Consider the following 24,943-nt stretch of genomic DNA (forward strand, 5'->3'; position numbering starts at 1 on the left):
AGAGCCTGCTAAAGTATGTGACCCATTCTTCTTATTGGGGGTCAGTCATTTTCTTAATGATTTATCAGTTCTTCATATATTTTGCATATGGGCCCTTAATTTTATCTCTTGTAAAGATCTCCAATCTGTACTTTGCTTTTTATTCTTTAATGTTGTCTTTGGATAAACAGATCTTAAATTATTAATTTAATGTGGTCAAATTTATAATTATTTTCTTTATAGTTCGTGAACTTTTTGTTCGATTTAAAATTAATTCTTTGTCACAAAGACAATTTATATCAACTTCCAGAATTATTTTATCTCTTACAATAAATAATCAATTGGCATTTGATTTGGGGATATGAAGTAGAGGTTAACTTTTTTTTTCTATGTGTTTATCAAGCCCTGTTTATTATGGAAATTTTCTTTCCCACTGCTCAGGAGGGTTGTTTTTATCTTAAATCAAATGTACCTAAAGATTCATTCCTGAGCTTTCTATTTTATTTCTTTCATCTATTTGTCTACCCTTCCCCCATTGTTACACTGTCTTAATTAGCATAACTTTTGTAAGTTCTTGATACCTGGTAAACATTCACTTTCATTATCCTTTAAGAGTTTCTTGGATATTTTTAGCCCTTTGCATTTCCACAGATTTTTGAATAAACTTGTGATATTACACGTGTGCACACATGCACACACACACACATCCTACTGTGATTATGAATAGATTTGCATTGTATCTACCGATCAGTTTGAGAACTGATATTGTAACAAAATAATCTTGCAACCTGTGAATTATAATCCATTTATTTAGATGCTCAGTTTCTTTCAAAAATATTTCATAATTCCTTCTGTAGTGGTGTTGTAATCTTTGGTTAAATTTATTCCTAGTTATTTGATATCTTGTATGCTATTATAAATTGTATTTCTTTACAATGTTAATGTTGTTACTAATGTACTGAAACACAATTGATGAATTTAATAATTTTCCTACTCTTTTTGGATTTTTCTATGCACACATCATCTATGAAAACGTTTTATTGCTTCCTTCCTAATCTATACGGTTTATTTCCTCTTCTCGAAAATACTAAAACACACAATAGTCGGAATGAATAACTTATAATTCTTGTTGCGAATTCAGTAAAAAGATGCCAGTGAATTCAATCTTTTTCACCTCGCATGCTCTCACTGTCAGTTACTACGGACACAACTAGGAACACACCACTACCCCTTACACTCCTTTTCAATCCAGACGAACCCGAGCAGAGCCCAGCAGGATCCGAGGCGAGCTGAGCAAGCGCGCGGCACAAACACGCCGACCGAACCGCCCCCTCGCCCGGACGCAGCCAATCAACGGCGTCCTCTTACCAGCGCGCCTCCGGCAAAAATGGCGGCGGCCGTTAGCGCCTAGTCTCTCGTCTAACTCCATTTCTCTGCTTCTCCCGTGCAAAATGTGAAAGGAGAAACGGCTGGTGGAGGGGGTCCTGGGCAATGAGTCGGCGAAGAAAACATGGAGACAGCCCTGGCCTGAAGAGCACGCTGCGCAAAGCGGCGGCGGCTGAGGAATGCACCTCGGTGGTCGAGCCAGGGAAGAGGCGGCTTAGGTCGGCCCGCGGATCCGGGCTCTACGGGGTCGCAGACGGGCCTCCCCGGCCCATGCCTCAGCAAGAGCAGCCTCCAGCAGCCGCTTCGGGCAGTAAAAGTAACCCCGAGGGTGAGACGTGGGCAGCGCGGCCTCTGGGCTTTGGCACTATAGCCCCACAGCCCAGCTTGCAACTGGGAAACCCGGGGTGGGAGTGGGGGTGGAGTCTGAAGAGTGTTTCTTCTCTGGGCTTCTCCCCTCATGAGTCCAAAAATAACCCGACACACTTCCTACTGCTTTAGCCCCGGAATTTGAGCACTGCCTGGTTAGATTTAACCACCCCCTTGTCGCCCCTGCCACACAATAGGTCATGGGGGGGTTACCTGTTAGAGGGAGGACGGCTAATTTCTAGACTGCTCCTCCGGTCAGCAGCAATGGCGGAGCGAGGAGAAATATTTGTTAGACCTGCTGCCTTCATCTTATTACTAGAGGAATTATTTCCTCTTAAACTTTCTGCCCTGACTTACTCTGGAGAAGGGACCATGTGAAAAACTGGAGCTATATACTCAAAGCCACGGTGATGTCTCACCTCATTATGAACAAACCGGAAGTTCCTATGTATAACGTCCCTCAAAATAGGAAACTAAGGGCCCCGGAATATGTCTTTCTGGTCAATTTTTGGTGTTCCATTTTTAAATGATTTGTAATTAATTCTTGAAGGAACCGAAAGTCGTACTAAAGCTCTTTCCTAGAGCGTGTTCTTAAAATATGGCCTTCACTTTATCTTCACGTCCATAAAGCTACATCAGAATAAACAAAAACAAATCTGAAAAAATGTAAAAGTGATAATAGGCAAAACTTTCTAAGAAATGGATAACTAAAGCTTTTTCAAGAATTGGTGTAAATTGGATAGAGTTGGTGAAAACGGGCTAAACAGACTTGCTGAAGTTTCTGTTGTGATGCTTTTGATTTTCGAAACAAATTACAGGTGGTTCCCAAAGGCTCCAAGTTTCAGAGTAATGAATTGAGTGACTAGAGTATAGAATACTAAACATTCATAGAGCTACTGAAGTATCTTAAAATACTTGCTATTTGCTGTGTTAAATTTGTGAAGTAGTACAAAGATTTTTATGTGAAACATTTTAATTTTGGTGAAAACATCTCGGCGAAAATTTTATAATTGGACTCTAAAGAGTAACCTTATCTAAGCTATTATTTGACATTGGGTATTATGAAGCAGAGCTTTAAAATGCAACAATTTTTATCTTAATCTTATGTAGAAAGATATGAAACACCAAAGAGAGTGCTGAAAATGGATTTGTCATCTACCTTCAGTTCTCCTAATGATCCTGATGGACAGAATGATATCTTTTGGGATCAAAATTCTCCAATGACAAAACAGTTAGGTAATTTGTTGTTAACATTTTTATCTGGGTAACTATTTGATAAATGATTAGTGTTTAACTATAGAATTTCAGTTGGGCACAGCATCAGAAACATGACAATAAACGTTTATGAGAATTTTATATGCTTATATTGCTATGATATGCATGTAATGTTAGAGTGCACAGTGATCTAAGCCCTGCTAATTAAAATTGTTTTCTAAGAAGTGATCTATTTTTTTAAATCAAGTGTTTTTGTTTATAATTTATAGAAATGTCTTTATTTCTTTAGGTAAAGGAAGAAAAAAACAGATTTACACCACAGATAGTGATGAGATCTCACATATTGTTAATCGAATTGCTCCTCAGGTAAATGTCACTGGTTTTATAATTTATTTTAAAGCAGTGAAAAATATGCCACTAAGTCCTTGTGTAGTTCATTTATGTGAAAAATATTTTGTCTTTTAGAATTCCTTTTTTTTTTTCCAGAAATAGAGTAGCAAAGATTGCTTTGACCTTTTCTACTTACTGAAATGCATGTTTTAAAAGAAGGAAAATGTAAAATTGGTAATATATAGTTTCTTAAATATTATCCTACTTAATTTTTAGACTGATAATTTTCGACTAGAGATTTGTGTTTATTTTGTTTTTAATATTGTTTGAGAATATATGGCATCATTTATCAAGTTACAAAAATAATAGACAATAAAAATTTAAACTTTTAAGTTTTTTGTGGTTAGTATTTGTGTACTGTTTATAGCACTCCTTCACCATTGAAACTGCTCTTAATAGTGTTGACTTATATGATCACCACGAAACATTGGAAAACTGGAGAAAACACTGAATTTGGAGTTACTTCTCAGTCCACCTCCTGTATTGGGTGACCCTAAGCAAGTCACTTAAGCTCTCAGGACTTCAGTTCATTCAGCCATGAACTAGAATTACTTGTCTTGCTCTATTAGATTATTATGAGGATTAAATTAAGTAAAAATTCTTTGTAAACTGTAGAGCACTATAAAGGTAAGGTTATACTAAAGTTAATTAATATAGTTAAATCATATGCTGTAGTAGAACCATCTGCAAAAGTTTCTTTTTATTTCATATTTAGTACTGCTCGAGTAAAATAGAAATGTAAATTTAAGTCAACCTGTATTCTGAACCTCTTTACTTTCCTCTTTATTTTCCTTATTTAGCAACATTTAAATCTGGAAAACATCTAATTTTTGCTTAGTGTCTTCTCTATAAGACGTATGGTATTTTTCTTTGACATGCTCATGAATAGTGACTGTGTGTTGACCATGAACAATAGATGGCACTGGCCTAAACTGTGATAGAAGGAACCACCACAGTTCAAGTGGAAGAGACAAGAACTAAGGTTTTTCTTAGTTGCTGTGAAATATCTGAAGTAATAACTAGCACAATCAAAACAACTCTGTTGCTACTAGCTCTACATTCCACATTTGGCATGTCATAGAAATTCATTTTACATATGGTTCATTAGTTAAATAGCATTTATGCCATAATACTACTCACTTCATGAGTTAACAATAGATCTTCATTAATTGTGGGTTTCACATGAAAGAAGCATTATAAAATGTGTTTGGGCTGGCCAACCTAAATAGTGATAAAAAGATAGTTGAGTAAATTATTGGACTTTACTTAAGTGGGCTGGAAATAATAGCTCACATAAAGAAATAGCAATGGTATACAAGTGGTAACTTGTGTATAAGAAAAAGTACAGTGAAATTAGTTGCTCTTAAATGTTGCCCTTCTCAACTGAGCATTTTTAAAATGTAACTTTGGTAGTATCAGCATCTTTTTGAAAGCTTTTGAAAAGTGTCCTCAGAATGACATACGTTGTTTATTTTTAGGTGTGCTATCTTCCTCAAATAATTATTTTTAAGTTACCTTAATATTTCCAGAGATGACATTTAAAAAACTAATCACTTATGTTTTAATTGGACAGTCATTTCACTTTCTTCAAGGATACTTTTTATACAGTGTTGTTTGTTCGAAGATGGTATATATATCTCCATCATTTTTATATAAGTACATGGTGCATTCTTTAGGATTAAATGAATAATGTGTTTAGATACCTTATGTAGCACATGAATTGTATTATATAATTATTAATGAAGAAAATTTGAAAATATAACACAAATAGTATAGAAAACATACAGGTGACCTATGTCTATATAAAATTGGATATATAAACTTGTCATACTTTTATTGAGCAAATTTACAATTACTTGGTAAATGGACCCAAAAAATCCATAATTAAGTCATTAAGAATATTATTTTCCCTATGAGGTTGTTGAAACAAAAAGGAAAAAGTATACTGAAAGTGAAATTATTGGTCTGAGTATTTTGCAATGCTAAAATCCACTTGATCCAACTGGACATCTAAGAAAACTACTTTTTGATCAGTTAAGGATTCTAGTAAATAAATATGAGCTGACATCTTTATGTTCATCATTTTGCTAGTTGCTGCACTATCATAATAAATCCTTGCCTTCAAGTAATCTAGTGATAAGATTATTTTTTCCTTGAGTGATAGTTTTTTATGTAGAGTCTACATATCGTGAAAATAGAGAGTAGAAAATGGTTAACCTATTCGATTTGTTGGTTTGGTTTGTAACTAACTAATGCATAAACTCATCCTCTAATATTTTGCTTAATCAAGTGACTGAATAGCATAGCAAAAATATGCAGGACTAAAATGACTTTTCTCCTACCTTATTCTTAGCATCAGTTCTAACCCTGTACTTACCTCTAACTCAGTCCTGACCTTAATTGTATGGAAGTGTTCTTAATTCAGATCAATGTGGATCATCCAAATTTAGTTAAAGGGTTATAATGAGGATAGAGAAAATTTGGAGGATCGGGTGATATAGAAAGAATTTCATATATCTGTCTCTTAATTCTGTTGATTTCTGCTGTAGTTTGTTTCTGATACTAATGTTTATTTTTATAAATATGTTGATCAGTTTTGGTAAAAATATGTCTTTATTATTAAATATGCACTTGGTAATCAAATTACTAAAACTTTATATTTTTTGAAAATTAGAAATTCCCAATTCTGAATGTTTTTATTTCCTGAAACATAAATGTGTCACTTCTTGCAACTATTTATTGCCATCTTCCAGCTTCTTATTTTTTGGAGATTGTTTAATAACTATCACTTATCAGAATTGATTACTTTAGGAAAATAATTCAATGTAGTAAAGTTTTCCCTCCCTCCCTCTCTCCCTTCCTCCTTCCCTCCTTCCCTCTTTTCCTTCCTTCCTTTCTTTTTTTTTTTTTTTGTACTTTTCTTCTCTCTTATTTCCCTCTGCCAAAGGATGAAAAACCAACAACAGACTCTATGCTGGGTGTGTGGATTGGTGCAACTGCCATTCCTTGTACTCCCGATGTAGCAAAAGGAAAATCAAGAGCAAAAATCAGCTGCACAAAGTAAGTTTAAACTTTTTAGCTTTTCTGACATTCAGTGACATAAATATTTTTAATAATGTTCTGTTTTGGTTTTGTGACTACATCAAAAACTTTCTTAGCTTTGACACGTAAAATTTTAGACTTAAAATAAAGATAATGTAAGTTTCAAAATTTTCAAGTTTTAACGTTAAATAACAAATAATTATAATGGCTCTTAGACATTTTCTTACTTATAATTGTTTAAAATATTTGTTTAATAGGTTAAAAACACAAGATCGAGAGGAAGAACTTATGAAATTGGCTAAGCAATTTGATAAAAATATGGAAGAGCTAGATGTGATTCAAGAGCAAAACAAGAGAAATCACAATTTTATCCAGATGATTTCAGAAACAGAGACTTTAAATAATTATAATGTACAAATGCAGTTACTACATGATATAGTTCCTGAAATAGATAATGCTGTAATAAAGAAGCCAACAAAAGAAAACACCAAGGTATCTATGGTAAATGATAAAAATAGCAGTCAGAAGCCTTTTGACCAAAATGCTGAAGCAGCCTTTAATGCCATTTTTGATGGTTCTACTCAGAAATGTAGTGGACAGTTAAGCCAAGATCTGTCAGATGCTTTTTGGAATACCATTAATACTACCTTTGGAAAGAGAAGCACTTTGAAAGAGGAGAAAATCATTACTAATGAAACTCTGGTCACTGAAAAACTGCCAAATAAACCTCCAGCATCACTTTCTCATCAAGTAGATACTCCTGGAATGAAAAAATCGAATGTGACTTACTGTACTGAGGAGCCAGAAGCTTCTAATAAGCACTTTGATGCATTTACTACTGATGACTTTGAGGATGATTGGGAGAACTTATTAAGTAATGAATCTTTTGTTACACAAAACGTAGAAATGTCTGAACCAGCCCAGATGGCCGATCAAAAGGAAATTTGTACCTTTAACAGTAAAAATGATAAAGCTAACTCAAGAACAAATGTAAGTCTAGATGCTAGGTTAAGAGATTCAAAAATTTTACAAGATCTTTCTGCAAAGACACGTAACAATGAATTAATAGATGCTGGAACATATAAATTTTCACCAAATTCAAATGATAAACCAAACAAATTATCTTCCAGTGGAAATAAAATGAAATTTGAGAAATCTTTCAGTGAAATCATTCAAGACAAAACCCAAGGTTGTGCTGTTGCATCTAATTTGACAAAAGTAAAGGAAGATACTCATATTAAATTTATCCCTAACGTTACTACTTCTGTAAAAAAGTCTACTTTGAACGTAGGATATACTAATGAACAAAGAAATAAGTCTAACTTTAATCAATCTTTTAAAACATCTGCTACTGTAGTTCCTTTTGGCTCTGCTGCTTTGGGCGATGCTTATCAGACTAATGCATCAAAGTTAGATTCTTTCTCTGATGATTGGAATGACCCATCATTTGCCCATGAAATTGTTAAAGCATGTCATCAATTAGAGAATACCTGGGAAGCAGACGATGTAGATGATGATTTATTATACCAAGCATGTGATGATATTGAAAGACTAACTCAGCAACAAGACTTTAGAAAGGACAGCAAGACATCAGAAAGTATACTTAAGATCAATAATAGTTCCAATCATGGAGCCCGAAACATGTTTACTACATCTAAACATGGAAGTCCATTGGTGCAATCAACACACTTGAATCTACACAATATTTCAGCACAAACATCTTCATTGACAAATAGCTCACCAATAAATAAATCAATGAAGATGCAGAAAGAGGAAATTTATGGAAATTCTCCGAGATTTTTAGGTGCTACAACAAATCTGACTATATACTCTGAGAACTCAAATTGTCTGGTGAATAATCTGCCTGTCTTTTGTAATACTAATGTTCCAATACAAGTAAATAGTTCCAAATCGATTCTTACAAGAAGTTCAAGTTTGAATGTGAATTCAGATCATATGAGTATGGAAATTGCTACTTATAAGAAGAAATTGAGTACTCAGCCAATGTCCCATAGGACCATAATAGGTGAAGCTCAGAGTAATCTTAACAGAACAGTTAGATTTTCTAAATATACGTTTACAAAGATGAAAAATTCTCAGGTTCTTTGCCAGTTTAATGACAATTGTATAACAGGAAGTATCTCTGATACCAGTATTACACAAGGTTCGGAGAAAGACAAAACCGTCAACTCATGTAGAAAGGCTATTCAACAGCAGTCTTTGGTGAAACTTTCCGAATCTTTGAAACAACCTTCAAAAGGTATGTATGTATGAAATTGTTTCCTTTGAAAGGTATCATCTCAGAAAGTAGCCAAACTAGTTTTTTGTTGTATTGAATTTGCATTACATGTAAGGTTAAAATTATGATGTTTGACTAGAAGTCAAAACAGTTCTTAAAAAAAATAATTATGCTGTAATATGCAAAGCATAGGTGATTTATGTTTTCAAAAGACTACATTGAATTCTTTCCCAACATTTAATACAGTAACTAGCATATAGTAGACACTCAGTAAATATTTTTTGAAAGTTTTCTGTATTCTAGAAATCATACTTTAGGTATATGTGTTACTGTGTGAGATTGTGTTTACCAAATATCTCAGTGTTTAAAACTTGAATAATACTCCTGTGTGTTTAGCAGAACATTGAGGTGAATAATGTTTGAAAATTTAGAGCATCTAAGTAAACACCTTTGCTACTAGAATAACTAATATAAAACTCTGTTGTGATAGTTAGAATGATTACTTACTCAGTACAGCCTGTTATCTTTCATTCTTCTGATTCCTCTTTTCCCAAATTCTTTTCATCAGCAAGTTTCATTGTTTTTACCTGAAAAAATCTCTCAAAACTGTCCATTTTTCTTACTCTCTACTGCTAACATTTATTGACTAGACTACTGTTCTTTCACCTGTCTACTTTTCATTTGTGATCTTCTGACAGCAGAATAGTCTTTTATAAACAAATAGGGAAACATGGCTTTCCTATGCTTAACCATAGCTTTCAGTGGTTGCCAATCATATTTCAAATAAAGTCCAAACTTTACAAAGCCTTGAATTATCTCTCCTTAACTTGCCTGTCCTCTTTTTTCACTTACACACTAAGCTTCAACTACACGAGCTATCTTTCAGTTCCTCAAAGGAAATAGGTTCTTTCCTAGTTCAGGAGCTTTGACTATGCCATTCCCAACTAAAACTACCCAACATTTGACCCTACTCCACTCTCACCCTTTGGTTGATGCTTTTTTATCCTTAGGTCTCAGTTTAAATCTTACCCTCTCACAGAGGCCTTCCTCGAACAGTCTGTAAGTCTTTTCCTTGTTGTTTTCCCATCATCTCTTTTTTTCCTTCACTTCTTTTATCACAGTTCGCTATTAAATATTGATTACTGTTTGTCTTATCAATGAGAACTTAAGCCTTCCACAGCATCTGCCACTTAGAAGATGTTTAATAAATATTTGAATGAACATCATGCAATGTAATATGAAAAGTCTATTATTTCCTGATATCATAGTATTTTTTTAAAAGGGAATATGTCTATCATAACTGCTAGTGTTTCCTAATGCCTAGTGCTTTCTAACAGATTCACATTTTTGCAGATGCTATTTCCTTTACCAGGAACATAGCGCCCCCACATGTATATGCCAAATCTACCAGGCCATTTTTCATTTCTCCTTTAAAACACAATGTGTTTCTAACCACCCAGAATGATTTCGATTCACTTTCTCTGGGTTTCTCCAATACCCAGTGCTAACTTTTGTTATAGCATTTACTATACCAGCTTGTAATTATAGATTTTCTTAATTAGTCCACCCTCACTTGGGGCCAACATTAGGATTCTTGTCTAAGATCAATACTAATACGAGAAAGTTTTTAGTTTCTTATAACATTGTTTTCTGTTTAGATTCTATATGATACTTTTGTTGGCATTACTGCTTAAACTTTCCTATTTAAGTGATCCCTCTCCTCAGTATATTATAACAGTAATATACTGGTTGTTTAAAAAGAAAGATAACAGTATAGGTTAATTTGAAGTAAAAAGTTAAGTCCTCTATTTTTTTTCCCCACCTTTTCTCATTGAAAGTCACTGCTATATATATCATGTAACACTTTTTGCATATAAAAACGTGTATTGTATACCTATAGATTTATTTGAATAGACGGAACTGTATAATATATATCCATTGCTTGGCAACTTGGTTTTGCCTTTATTTAACATACTGTAGCTATCTTTTCTGGTTCGCACGGATAGATTTGCTTCAGTCCTTTTAATGATCACATAGTATGTCATTATATGGATGTACCATAATTTATTTAACTGTGTCTCTATTGATGGGAGTTTAGTTTGGTTGCAGTATTTTGCAATACAAACAATCCTCCAGTGAATATCCTTCTACATAAATTTCTGTATGCTCCTGTGTTTGTATCTGTTAATTACTGAAAAATTGATGTAAGAAGGTTTTGCATTTTGATGGACATCACCAAATCTTCCCCAAAAGTTACATCAACTTATATTCTTATCAACACTGACAGTGAATATATTTCTCTACATTATAGCCCAAACTAGATATCTTATAACTTTAAGAATTGCCAATCTATAATAATTTTATTTTAAATATTTATATTTTAATAGGTAATTAATTCACCCGTACTCCCAACATGAATATATTTATATATAGTTATAATTCCATAAAAGACTAAATCTCTCTGGAGATTTGAGTTTTCCCAAGACTTCTGTCTACTATCCTATCCATATTTTTTATGGATGAATAATCTGCCTTTCAGTTTACTTTATCAATTTTTCCTTTAAATTTATTTGTAATATCTAATCTTCTACTTAATATTGACCTTGTTGATATTGCCTATTGTTTATACTTTTTTTATGTTGCCATATAGCAAACTGCTCTCCAGAGAATATCTTTGAAACAAAACCCATTTAACTACCTCATTGCTTTAAGTCAGGGTTTGGCAAAACCTGGCCTGTTCAGATTCAGTCTATATGGTCTGTTTTTGTACAGCCAGTATGTTACGCTGTTTTTCACATTTTAAATGGTTGAAAAAAATCAAAAGAATAATAGTTCATGACTCTTGAAAATTATATGGAATTCCAATTTCATTGTCCCTACACAAAGTTTTATTTGAATATAGCCACATCATTTGTTTCTGTATTGTCCCTGGCTGTCTTCAGTGCCAACGAGATGTAAGCGAGCAGTTGCAACAGACACAAATGACCCTCAAAGGTTAACGTATTACTTTCTGGACCGTTAACAGAAAAAAAAAAATTTCCTGACTCCCCTGCTTTAGGTTAAAGATTAAGAACCACTCTTGCTTTGTACCTTGCAATAGTTTGAGACTTTGCTATGTATTTTTATTGCAGATTGAGTTAAAGGAAGGGCTGATGGGAGAAATGGATGACTCTCTAAATCAGATTTTCATGGTGTGACTTTATTATATCCTTTGAAATTATTTTCCAGAATATCACCAAGCGAATTGTAAGACCAATTTTAGGGAGCTATGTTCTCTTCTGCCGTCATGGATTATTAACCTTTTTTCCTTCAGAACTTATGCCTAATCGAATGTAAACTGTATGTGTATCTATTCAGAGTTTCTTGTATTTCTCAGCTTTGAGACAAAAATATTAGATAATTAGGCTAATTTTAAAGTAGCTTGTATCTTTCTGTAAGGGAAAATAGCTTTAGTCTGGAGATTATTAGTTTAGGAAATAAAGACATCAGAATTATTAGGGAGTTTATTCAAAATATATATCTCTTACCCAGGACACCCACTACCATTTAGATTATACCAAGAAAGAAAGGGGAGACAGGTGATATATTTTGGACAAATATTTCCCTTAGTTTACAAGGGAAATGTATGTTATAACAAATAAATTCTGAACCTTTGTCTAGATGTCAGTGTAAATAATATTTCTCTGCTGACAGTACTACAGAAAGGCAGATTTTGCAACATAGGTGATTTTTCTAATACAAAATAAGACCACTTAAATATGTATTAAGGTGATGGACTTAATTCCAGAACATTAAATGAGAAAATAGGTTAGCTATTTGAAGTTTTATTTTTGTTAGTATTTATCTAATATTTTAGCTCAAAATGACTTAACTATCAAATTAAGTTCATTTTATTAGAACTCGGTTTTTTGATAGAGGTAGAATTAGATATTAAAATAGAACTTTCCTATTTTCATTAATTTAAAATATTGTTTATTTTATAGTATGTTTATCTAAAGTATACTCTAAAGTATGCTGCATAATTTATCAGAATGCTTCACTTTATTGTATATTAAAAAGACATTCATGTTGAAGATTTTCAGATATTCTTCTTTTTGAAGTAATTTTGTAATATTTATATAAAATATGTCTTCCAAATAAAAAGATAATATCTGACAGTGAGTTGCATGTTTATTGACATGCTGGATTTCACTCTGTCACTTTAAAATATTTTTACTGTATAGCTGAAATGAAAATCTTGGGGGTTCCCTATAGAGGAAAAAAAGTTGGCGTGAATATGAATACAGCTTATAGTAGAAGTACACTGTGAGGTATTATCTAATTTAATAAATGATATTTCGATTACATTTAAAATCCCAGTTTGTTTGTTTTTAAGATGTATTCATATGTTGGTTATACAAATTAGATGTCATTGTTCACAGAATTATTTGCTAGATAGTCAAAATGTACCATTTTTAATCAAATGAATTTTATCATACTTTGAAAAGAGTGCATCACATAGGAACAGATTGATCAGTGCTCAATTTTCTTAGAGCATTATATCCGTATTTGGAATCTTATATTTAGTAATTTAGTGTGATTTAATAGCCAAACCAATATGGCAGATCTGGGTAGTAAAAAAGTAAAAATTCAAATTTATATGCAGAATGACTTTCTAGTTTATACAACTAATGTCTGTATTTTGTTTAATTTTTAGAGGAAGAAGAGAAAAATAGAAAATATTCTCCTGAAGAAATTCAGAGAAAGAGACAAGAAGCACTGGTTCGAAGAATGGCCAAAACACAGACATCATCTGTAAAAGCAGCTCCCACTTGATTTCTCCAGGGAAGAATTAAGTGGAAGACTTGACAAAGACAGTTGATAACTATCTATGATAGGAAATATTGTTTCTTGATTTCTCTGTGAGAAATATAATGCTGAGTTATAAAGCATGGACTTCTACTTTATTTAATAAATCAGTGTTTGCAATGGTCAATGAAGCCTTTCCTTAGAGATATATGTGAAAGTAAGTGTATGTAAGTTTGGGAAATTTAGGAAAGTTAACAATTATGTAGTAGAATTGTACAGAGGCAATTAGTTACATTTTTTAAATACTGTGATTGTAGAGGATCGTCAGAAAAATGAGTTGTCTACTAAATTTTTTATTGTAATGTCTTTTCCTAATACAAAGCTTCAACTTACTAAGTTAGTAGAGACTATTTTTTTTTATAGTTTTTACTTGCTGTAACTGTTCCTTAAGGTTTTTATACCTTTCCGAATTCAAATTAATACTTTCATCTTCTTGGAGCATGGTTGGTAGGAAATAAAGGACTTTAATTTATTTGTAAGGAAATTCTTGTTTTGAATTCCTAGTCTGAAAAAGATTTAAATTTTAATTTTCTAGAATGATATATTTCGGAAACTTGCCACTATTTTTAGGGAAAATGCTGATTTAAGAAGTTTAGGGAAAAAAGTGGATTGGCTATATAAATAATGTAGCATCATGAACATTTAGAATTGTCAGAAGCTTTAGATATCTATTCCAGCTTCATTATTGTATAGGTGAGAAATGAATACTATTCTTCTGAAAGACACAAGACAAGTTAAAGCTGTACGGGGATTAGAATGATTTCTTTCACTCTAATGCATACTTGGGCAATTGTGCCATTTCCTTCAGGGTATTAATTAGCACATAAAATAACTTGTAGTAGTTATTTATAGTATAAAACTTTAAAAAAGTACATTAAGGACCGTTTAAATGTGATGTTCATTGTTCCTTGTATTAAAGAATCATTCCAGGATATAAAAATGAGAGTCTTTCTCTTTCCCATTTTCTTATAACTATGTAATTTTTCCTTGATTAATTTACTGACTTTACTAATTTGTTCTTTTACTCTTTTTTATTTTTATTTTTGCCAGTTTGGAATTTGCTAAACCAAAGTTAAAATTCAAGCAGAGAGCATAAGGGCAGTAAGGATGCTTTATTTATCCTAAATGGCTTTAGGAGACCTAAGAAAAGTTATAGATGTGAAATCCCTATTCGGTGGTTCACTATTTGGGTTTCTTAGAGCTGTGATAGTCTTGAAATAATTAAATGCATTTTAAGATATTGCTATATAGACATATCACTGTGAAAATTGTATTTTCATACAAAGTAGCACATTCTAAGTAAACTTTATTAATTGTCTACGAAAATATAGTAAAGAACCTAAGTAAACACAATCATGCGCTGTTTAATGATAGGGATATGTTCTGAGAAATACATCGTTAAGCAATTTTGTCATTGTGTGAACACCATAGAATAACTTAACAAACACGGTAGAGCCTACTATACACCTAAGCTATATAGTACAAACTATTGCTCTGTGTGAGCCATTATCAACTGAAATGTTGTTATGCAGCACATGACTATATAGATAAGTTTTCTGTAAGAAAATGAACTGAGAAGCTTATCTTTCTCTAAAATGGCTTCACCTGTGTTCTTACTATGCTTTATCACTACGTTTACTTAAGCTCTTCCCTGTCTACGCTTGCTTCCTCTAGTCTGTCTTTAGCCTATTTTGTCCAATTCTACCAAAACAATTCCAGAGAATTGAAGAGGATGAACTATTCCCAACTCATTCTATGAGGTCAGCATTATTCAAATATTAAAACCTGAGAAAAACATTAAAAGGAAACTAAAGACCAATATCCAATAAACAAAATGCAAAATTCTCAACAAAATTTTAGCAAAGCAAATTCAACATAATATAAAAAGAATGATCTATCATGACCAAATGACATTTACTATGATATTGTAGGGTTTGTTTTTTAACATTTGAAGGTCAGTCAATGAAATATATCTACAAAAGAAAAGTCACATGATTAATACATTAGAAAGAAACTTCCCAAACCTAATTAAAAGGGCATCTACAAAAAAAAAAGTACAGGTAACATAATGGTGAAAATTTATTTATTCCTTAAGATTGGTAACAAGACAGAGATGTCTGTTCTCACCGTGTCTATTCAATATTGTAGTGGAGGTTCAATAAGGGAAGAAAGAAATGAAAATCATCCAGATTGAAAAGAAGACAACTTTTTGCAGACAACATGATCATCTATTCAGAAAGTCAAATCTATAAAAAATCCTACTAGAAGTAAGTTTACCAGAGTTACAGGATACGACATTGATATACATGAGTAAATTTTATATACTAGCAACAAACGAAATTAAAACCTATTTGTAAATGCATTTAAAAATATGAAGTTCTTTGGGATAAATCCAATAGAAGATGTGGAAGACTTATACACTGAAAATGATAAAACGTTGCTGAAAGAAAGACCTACATGAAGAGATGCACCATGTTAGTGGTTCAGAAGGCAATATTAAGATATCAATTCTCCCCAAATCTATAGATTTGACATAATCCCAATGATATTAACAGCTAATTTTTGTAGAAACAAACTGATTTTAAAATTCATATGGAAATGCAAAGGACAGAATTGCCAAAAGTAACTTTGAAAGAATAAAATCGATAAACTAATATTACATAATTTCAAGACTTGTAAATAAAGCTACAGAAATCATGACCGTGGTAGTGGCATACAGACAGACAAATATATCAGTGAAACAATATACAGTTCATAAATAGTTTCACACATACATGGAGAATTGAGTTTTGACAAACGTACAAAGACAGCTCAGTAAAGAAAATAATCTTCATTAAATTGTGACAATAGAACACCATAGGCAAAAACAAAAAAACAAACTTCAATTTATACCTCATACTATGCAAAAATTAAAAATGTATCATATATCTAAATACAAAACTTAAACTATAAACCCTCTGTAAGAAATAGACGAAACAGTGACTTTGCATTACCCAAAGTTTTAAATTTGACTCCAAAAAGCACAATCCGTAAAAGAACAAATTGATGAATAAGAAGTCATCAAATGAAGATACTCCTACTCTTTGAAAGACAAGATATTCAGCAAGGGCACCAAGACTGTTCAATGGGTAAAGAATAGTCTTTTCCACAAATGATACTAGGACAACTGGATGTAAACACACAAAAGAACTAAGTTGAACTCCTATCTCATATCATGTAAAAATTACTCAAAATGGATCATCGGCCAAATTTGTGAGAGCTAAAATTGTAAAACCCTTAGAAGAAAACATAGGAATAAGTCTCTAGGCACATTTCTTAGATATGACACAAAAGTCACATTACAAAAAGAATGTAAACGTCATAAACATGCTTCGAAGGATACCACCAAAAAAAAAAAAAATACAACCCACAAACAAGGAGAATCATCTGAAAATCACATACTGATTAAGAACTTGTGTCCAGAAAATATAAATTACCCTCAAAACCATAAGACAAAACAACCCAATAAAAAGGGGAAGAACAAAAGATTTGAACAGCCAATTCATCAAAAAGATAAATAGATAGCATATAAGTACATGAAAGGTTCATCATCATTAGCAGTTTTACGGGATGAAAAGAGTTCTGGAGATGAATAGTGATTGTGAACAGAAAGCAGCTATTTTGAGTTGCTTCCTAGGCATTACAACATGACAAATCTCTAAAACTCAAGAGTCTGGACATTGGGATAAGACCTGAGCTTAGGAACCCTGCCATAAGTTCCCACTTTTTTCTTTGGTACGCTTTTTAAAATAAACATTTAGAGAGTTGAGCCCACAAAAAGTTAGTGACCTCTGCCCCCAACTACCTTATAGTAATAGGTGTTTGCTACCCTGCTCTCCATCTCCTGCTGGCTCCACCAGAAATGGGGGACTGCCTGGCTCACTGTGTCCTGGCAGTCTCGTCTTTACTTCCTCTGTTTGAGTGTTGAAACTGCACCTTACATCAAAATAACTCCAAGGTTTTTACTTCCCCAAAGCAGGAGCTCAAATGCTGAGGAAGCTATCTGTTGACCCCTTTTTGGTGGCTTGTGCCTCCTCCTTCAGCAGGTCATAAACCACATATTCTTGATCCAATACACCAGCCATGAACCTCCGCCCAATACAACATTGTGAAGTATTTCATACCACTAACTTACCACTTAAAATGGTTAAGATGTTAAACTTTTGTTATGTGTAATTTACCACAAAAAAAATTAAAATAAACTAATAAATAAATGTAAAATCTGAAATCAAATGAATTTTTTATGTTCCGGTATATAAAAATCAATTGGTCTATTTTGTACTTTGAATACATCCTTTATGCATGTGCAAAATATCATTCAATGGTAATTTGGAAAATATTGGTTCACTGAGCTATGCAAATTTTTCAAATGCTGACACATCATTATACAATCACCTTTGTTAACTATCACGACTAATCTCAAGAAATGTCTTCCATGTGTTGGAAAGCTGTCAAGTTCATGGTAGCTGATAGAAGTTTTCCAAAATTCTAAGGTTTGCTCGAAAGCTTGAATTTTTCCATTGACTAAATAAAATAAACAAACAAACAAACATTGTTTTCCTCAAAATAGCAGGCCAATTTTGTTCTTTTCTGAGATAATGTGTGGCAAATACCTAAGTCTGAATAACCATACTTTTGTCAGTCATTCTTTCAAGGGAATGATATTCCATGTTAAAAAAAAAAAACTAATTTTATGTTTGCACCATTTGTTGATATGTTATACATTGATACGCAGCTGAAGGTCTTTGTGTGTTCTTACTATTTGATCTCATAGAATACGAAAAAGGAGTTGAAATTTGATAGGATTAATAATTATTATTGCTTCATCACAGGCATTAAGCCTTTTATTTGTTTTATGTTTTTGACTGCAAGTACGTGGCAGTGACAAATATAATTACTACCAGTAACTATTGTTGCTGCTCTCAATTTGTACTACAGTGCTATTAATTTTACCCATCATTTTTTTTTAACCACTACTTCAAATGCAAACAGTAAAAAGGAAAGTAATGTCTTAGGACTATTATGAAGACAATTCTGAATACATCTTTTGACTACTCTCTGGAAAGTTCTCTTGAGAACCCCATGAAATGTGAAGACTACACTTTCAGGGCCACTGTTATACAGTATACTATGAAACCATTAGAAGAAACAGTCCAGAATTACATTTGGCAATATACACAGCATTAACAGGTTCTAGGAGGTGGAGAAGAGCAGATAAAGATCTATTATTATATATATATTATATGAGCATATTCAAAATAGGTACACATAATCCCTTCTTAAAAAAACAATTAAAGGATGCATATCAAAGGCATTAAAATGGTGGTGTGAGGTTGAAAAACAGCATTTCTTTTCAACAAAGAAAATTGCTAGGTAAACTTTCATGTTAAATTTTAACATATCAGGTCAATTCCAGGTTTTTCCATTACTGTCTAAGCATATTGATATAGTTGTAGTAGTTCCTAAATATTGATGAAAATCTGCAAATGGAAAGAAACACTTAACAACAACGACAACAACAAAAGTCAAGAAGAGGTAAAAGATGAGCCATGGGAATGAGTGAAAATTCAAAATCCTTACTGCACACTTATTTTCTTACACTTGCTTTGGGTTTTTATTTTTGCTTATTGGTACTACTTTTTTCAAATGTCAGAGACCTTTATGCATGGTTCATTGTCTTTGAGTACAGCCCCTGAGTCTACTGCTCTATAGCACCCACACAAATTTCTTTTCTGTCTAGTGCCAGCTTATCTGAACTGTCATTCTTTCACATAATGGGAGTCTAAGTCTGAGAACTCTAGAACATCTTTCCTTATCTGATACCATGGTCTATATATGGACCAAACTGTCCTGATCAATGATGGGTGAAAGGTTAATTCTTTTTTTCATTACTGTCTCCAATCTGTGTTTAGAGAAAGGGAGCATTCAGAAATCCTGGAGTTTCCTAACAGCTAATAGGAGGCTTTCAAAGAATAGGTTTTTTATAACTGTCTAATGACTGAATGAATCCTATAATCCTTTCTTTAGTAAGAAGTCTTACTCCATAACTTTTTACCTAAAAATGGTTCGATTTTCTAATACATTTACATTGTTTTTACTTCCCCGAACACTCTTGCAGATGTTAAGTCCTTCCAGATGGAGCATCCCAGGTGGACCTCGCATCAATCACAAACATTTGTGTATTAAGTACAGAGGCAGACTTACTACATTGGCAGGAGCTGGGAACATTTGAGTAACCACTATTTATCAGATACTTTTGTTATGTGCTTTGCTAATTTAATGCCATTTAATTGTCACAACTGCCCAGTGACATTATTGCCAGGTAAGAAATGAAGAGACAGGGGCTTAGCTTTACTCTCCTGAGCTATATTCTGTTTTTAGACCAGTGCAGGCTGACTTTAAACCTCATACTCTTTCTCAGGAATTATTTTCTACTTTGTATATTCTGCAGTCACTGTGGTTATTCTTTTAAAATTAATCCATTCTATAAATCAATCTAAAAACCAATCTATTAATTGATTCATGGTGTGGTACAGGGCTTTTATTTTTTTTTTTATCTTTTAATTTTTTTGTACAATTGGACCGGTTTAATAAAAGGATAGGAATTTTAAATGTTTAGTAGAAAATATTTCCTTCTTTGATATGAATGCAAATATAAACAACATTATTTAAGTGCTAAAGATATCTTAGGCCATTTATTATTTCGCCAAGTCTGGGAGTACTCTCTGGGAGTAAGGCAGAGCAAAATTTTTTGACACAATTTAGTAACCTCAGACGTCTTTGTGGTTTTGAGCAATTTCAACTGTGCAGTCTCTCAAAAGACACAGAAATAGAAAATGCTAAAGGAGTAACAATAAAAATGAGCTTTAAAAATAAAATAAGGGGTGTTCTCATATGACAAAACATTTAAGAAGATTTTTAAATAAAATTTAGTTTTAAAAACACCAACTCATTATTCACCTGACTGCCTAGCACTGTAATGGTTTTTATTTTTCTCAATCAGTATTTAAAATAAATACAGGGAAAGGAAATAAGGGGCTTAGTAAAATAGGTAAATATTTGAGTAAAATATATTAAATTTAGAGAAAATATAATTTTAATGTGCATTTTATAGTTTTAAGATATAAGACATGCAAATCATTGTTTTTAAATCCCAATACACAGGGAAATTTAAGTCATGGGAACAGTAGTGTTTTAAACTCTTGGGAGGAAAAACTCCATATCTCTAAGCTGTAATTATTGCCCAGACTATTGAAATAGCATTTCCAGACTTGGCGATGGCTTATTCAGAAAGAAAACTGCAGTGTTAGGATATCTAGACAGTCTCAGCACTTGTGAATATATCTTTTACTGATAAACTCATTCAACTATTTCATTGAGCTTTAGATTTCAATTGACAATATTTTTCCAAAATGTGTGGTAGTGCACTTAAAGACATCTTTTAATTGATTATACCAGTGCACTTTCTATGATGCTCAAAATGTTATCAATAATAAAAGAAAGGGGCATATTTTTGAGAGGTAGGAGCTGAGAAAGTATAGCTTACTTGCATTAATAACCAAAAGTTTATATAGGAAAAGATTACCAGGTACAGGCACTCAACTAGGATTTAAGTACTTCCAAACATTTTAAAAGCAAAAATAGGTGAATGGATGGATAGATGGATAGACAGATAGATGATGGATAGATAGATAAAATATTACCTGATATTTTAATGTTTTAATTTTATTTTTGCTCTCTTTTCTTAGGCATATCCTTAATATTTTCCTGCCTCAGAATTCTAATATGCACAAATGGAATTATATTTGTTATCTACTTAATTAGTACTTTCATTTATTATCCACTTAATTAGTACTTTCATGGGTACCAGCATAACCATTTTACATGTATTATTTCACTTAATTCAATACTCCTACGAATAGGGTATTGCCACATTTTGTAGATAGGTAATACATAAACATAAACATCAAAAAAAAAAAAAAAAACCCATAAAGTGGTTTGCTCAAGATCATGTAGCTAATAAATGATAGGGCCAGAATTCAAGTGCTCACTTTCCTAAACATCACTCTTTACCTACCGTGAAAAATGTGACATCTACATCTTATATATGAAGAAATTGAGAATCAGCTGAGGTTAAGTTATTCGGGCAAGGCTTTATTCAAGGCTGGAACTAGTACTAGAACCCACACCTGCCTAATCTCATTCTACTTAATTTTGTACTAGAGCATATTATAGGTCTGACTCTTTTCTGTGTAGAGTTAGGAAATTTAAAAATTGCTTACATATCTGTAAGTTTCTTGAATCTTCACCTGCTAAGAGTTTTTTTTAAATATATTTGATTAAAATATGCAATACATAATATAAATTAATATCAAATAATATTTAAAGTACATAATAGATGACTGTCATTTCTAGGAATGGTTTGAATTATTCTTTGTAAAGATAGCTTTTGGTAAAATAATCACTTCCTAATTTAACTTTTGTATACATGTGTATTGCCACAAAAAACTGATTACAAATACATGCTTTCTGTTAAAAATAATAGAAATAATTTCATAATTTATTGCCATAATTTGAGGTAGCCATAACCTATCAACTTTTTTACATAGGATTATTGGTTTTTGCCAGTAGATAATTTTTGTTGAATAAAATACCCATATCATTTAAATTAATATATTAAAAAGTTTAAGAATTTCAAAGCTTAACATTTTCAGTTGTTTATGCAGCTAAAAAGAAGTCATGCAGACATTGCTAATCATTTAAAATACATTCTAAATTAAATTATGACTTGTTTCATTATTGCTTAATTTATTACTATTTGCTTATGCCTTCATTTTCAATTTTATGCTGATATTACAATTCTTGATGTGAGCAGAGCAGTAATTGATTTACTTCAATGTAATGTAATTCTCTCTTTATACAAATTCAGTCCATTTCAATATGCAGATTGTGAATTATCTTGCAGTGGAGGCTTTTGTTTTGATTCTTGTAGCTCTCAACTACTCTAATATGTTATCAAATTTGATAACATATTAAAAAATGAGTAAATAAAAAATCCTTCTGATATCAAGATACTTGTAGCAGAATATGGTAGCTATTAAAATCTTTTTTATGTGTCTATTTTTGTAATTGATTGGTTATGTATAATCTCAATTGAGTTGCATTCACAAATTAACACCACATATAATTAGTCTCTTAATTTTTTTCACATAAAGTTTCTAGGAAATTTATGTGAAAGTTAAAGTTCTAAAAATTTAACAATCAACTTTTAAAAAAAAAGGTTTGTTTCCAAACTTCAAAATTATGTAAACCCACTAATATTATCAGACTTATTATTCAGTTTTCCACCCAATTTGTAAAAACATGGGTAAAATATATTAAAATATTCAAGTAACTGCACAAACACCATTATATAAGAATGGCAACAACAGCAGAACAACAGTAGGGTTTCATGAGATGTATTGGTGAATTCTAACGAGTGGCATGCAAAAACAGATGTAAGGACTATTGATGTGTGATATTTAAATTCTTAGATTTAACACTATGTCCTGTAAAAAGGTTTTTTTTCAAAACAGTGGAAAATAGTTTAATAAAAATTACCCTGTCATCTAATTTTTAAAATTATAATCCATGCTTTTAGGTATAGCTTGATCCAAGTGCTTAAATGATACCTTGGGGTCCACCTATCTGTCATTCTCTCTCTCTCTCCTCTGTGTCCCTCTGTGTCGGCTTCATTTTCAGCCACGCTCTCTCCACATAGTGAGGAAATTGGGTCCTAACATTCCCACTTTTGCATGGTTGATAATCTCAGCCTCTACAAGCAGACAGGCCCTCTTTCTTTCCCAGTTTCCATCTCAATCACTGAACAAGAGCTCTGATTATCCCTGCTTGCCAACATGCAAACTTTGGGCCAGAGAAGTGGCCCCTTAATTGACAACCCTACCAGAATTATGTGACACACAAGAGGGGCAGTTTCCAAAAGGAAGAAATGCGGGGCAGACAAAAATGTAACATTTTTTATTTTCTTGACTTGGACCTTGGCCTCACAACCAAAATAAATAAATAAATAAATAAAAATTATCATTCTAGACTTACTTTGTTTTCTGAGATAGCAAGAAATAATATAGTTCCTTTCAACACCAGGCAACTATATGATTTGCCTCTTTTTAAAGTATTGGATATAATTTTTATACTTGAGAGAAGACAGAATCCTGCTGATGAAAGGGATGGATTACGTTAGGAAAGTATTATTGAAAGCTCACATAACTCTCATATTTTTGGTTCCAATTTGAATATATTCCACATCAAAGTGAGCCAAATACTTTAAGCAAGTTACAGGCTAAAACATAGGAACAGTTCTATGTATCTGGAATAAAAGCTCTAAAATTGATAAATTAAGCTTAAAATAACAACAAATGATCAATTCAGATGGTATCATATGACAGCCAGAAACTTCCCAACAAAGGTTCACATACAGAACACCAACATTTCTCCTGTCGTGTCAACCTCATTATCCATCTATATTCATTTGTCTGATGCCGGGCTCTTGATCAAGCTTCTGCTTTACACTGTGCCTGAAACTGTAAATGCATGAGTCACAATACTACTTTGTGAACCAGGTAAAAAAAGTCAGTCTAAAAAGTTAACCACAGAAATAGTGAGTTTTAAACACATTCATCATTTAGTTAAAAGAGAACAAACTGGATATTGTCTTACTTTTCTGCTTTAGGTAACCATATTAAAGAGGGAACATGTGACCAAAAATCTGCAAAGACCTACAGATAAAAGTTACCCAGTATTGAAAGTATTTCTCCAAATAGTTAAACATTATCTAATATTAGACTCATATCTTGGAATTTTTACTAATTAAGTGCTTTAAAGTATAAACTTTTAATCTCTCTAAAGAGTAAAAAAAAACCTGCCTGATAAACTTGTGTAATCATGAGAGATAGTCAACGTTACTTTAAGTCCATTATTTTTAGGTGTGTGTTCTATGCATTAACAATAACCGAAACAATCAATAACTTCTTTCATCCTTTACAAATATTATTTCTCTCATTCACAAATTTTTATTTATAATGGTTAGAACCTATAAGAAAATTGTCAAATAATTGTGGTCATTGTGGGTATCCTACCTTATTTCTGATTTTAATAAGAATGCTTCTAGCATTTTTTAATTAACTACATTTCAGATTTTTAGAATATCCTACTAATAGTTTTTATTATATTTATCTTATTATTTACTTTAGTTTGAAAAAATCAAGGATCGTTGAATTAAAAAAAAAGTTTTATTATCATCGTTTATGAAGATAACTATGGTAGATACTATTTAATCCCAATATCTAATCCCTCTTTCTTCAATTATTAATAGAATTCTCTAATTTTAGTGGAGTCTATTAGCTCCCCAATGCTAGGGTACCGCTATATCATTCCTGAATT

At 32.2% G+C, this 24,943-nt stretch overlaps 1 protein-coding gene across 5 annotated transcripts; it reads left to right on the forward strand.

Annotated features, from left to right (window-relative positions):
* Positions 1–1,346: 1,346 nt before the first annotated feature.
* On the forward strand, positions 1,347–13,949 carry ETAA1 (ETAA1 activator of ATR kinase). 5 transcript variants are annotated; one of them, XR_001596028.2, is made up of 7 exons: positions 1,347–1,693; positions 2,842–2,967; positions 3,236–3,312; positions 6,284–6,396; positions 6,636–8,638; positions 11,749–11,863; positions 13,314–13,422. XR_001596028.2 is itself a non-coding variant. In XM_016137882.2 (6 exons), the coding sequence occupies exons 1-6, from the start codon at positions 1,471–1,473 to the stop codon at positions 13,430–13,432; spliced, it is 2,661 nt and encodes an 886-aa protein (XP_015993368.2). In that variant the 5' UTR covers positions 1,347–1,470; the 3' UTR covers positions 13,433–13,949. The 5 variants fall into 5 exon arrangements, 3 of the variants coding, with proteins under 3 accessions (XP_015993368.2, XP_036080286.1, XP_036080287.1); XR_004951960.1 differs by having other exon boundaries at positions 11,749–11,808; positions 13,314–13,390; XM_016137882.2 differs by lacking the exon at positions 11,749–11,863 and having other exon boundaries at positions 13,314–13,949.
* Positions 13,950–24,943: the final 10,994 nt, after the last annotated feature.

This window comes from Rousettus aegyptiacus, unplaced genomic scaffold, assembly GCF_014176215.1.
Source record: "Rousettus aegyptiacus isolate mRouAeg1 unplaced genomic scaffold, mRouAeg1.p scaffold_m13_p_7, whole genome shotgun sequence".
NCBI lineage: Eukaryota > Metazoa > Chordata > Mammalia > Chiroptera > Pteropodidae > Rousettus > Rousettus aegyptiacus.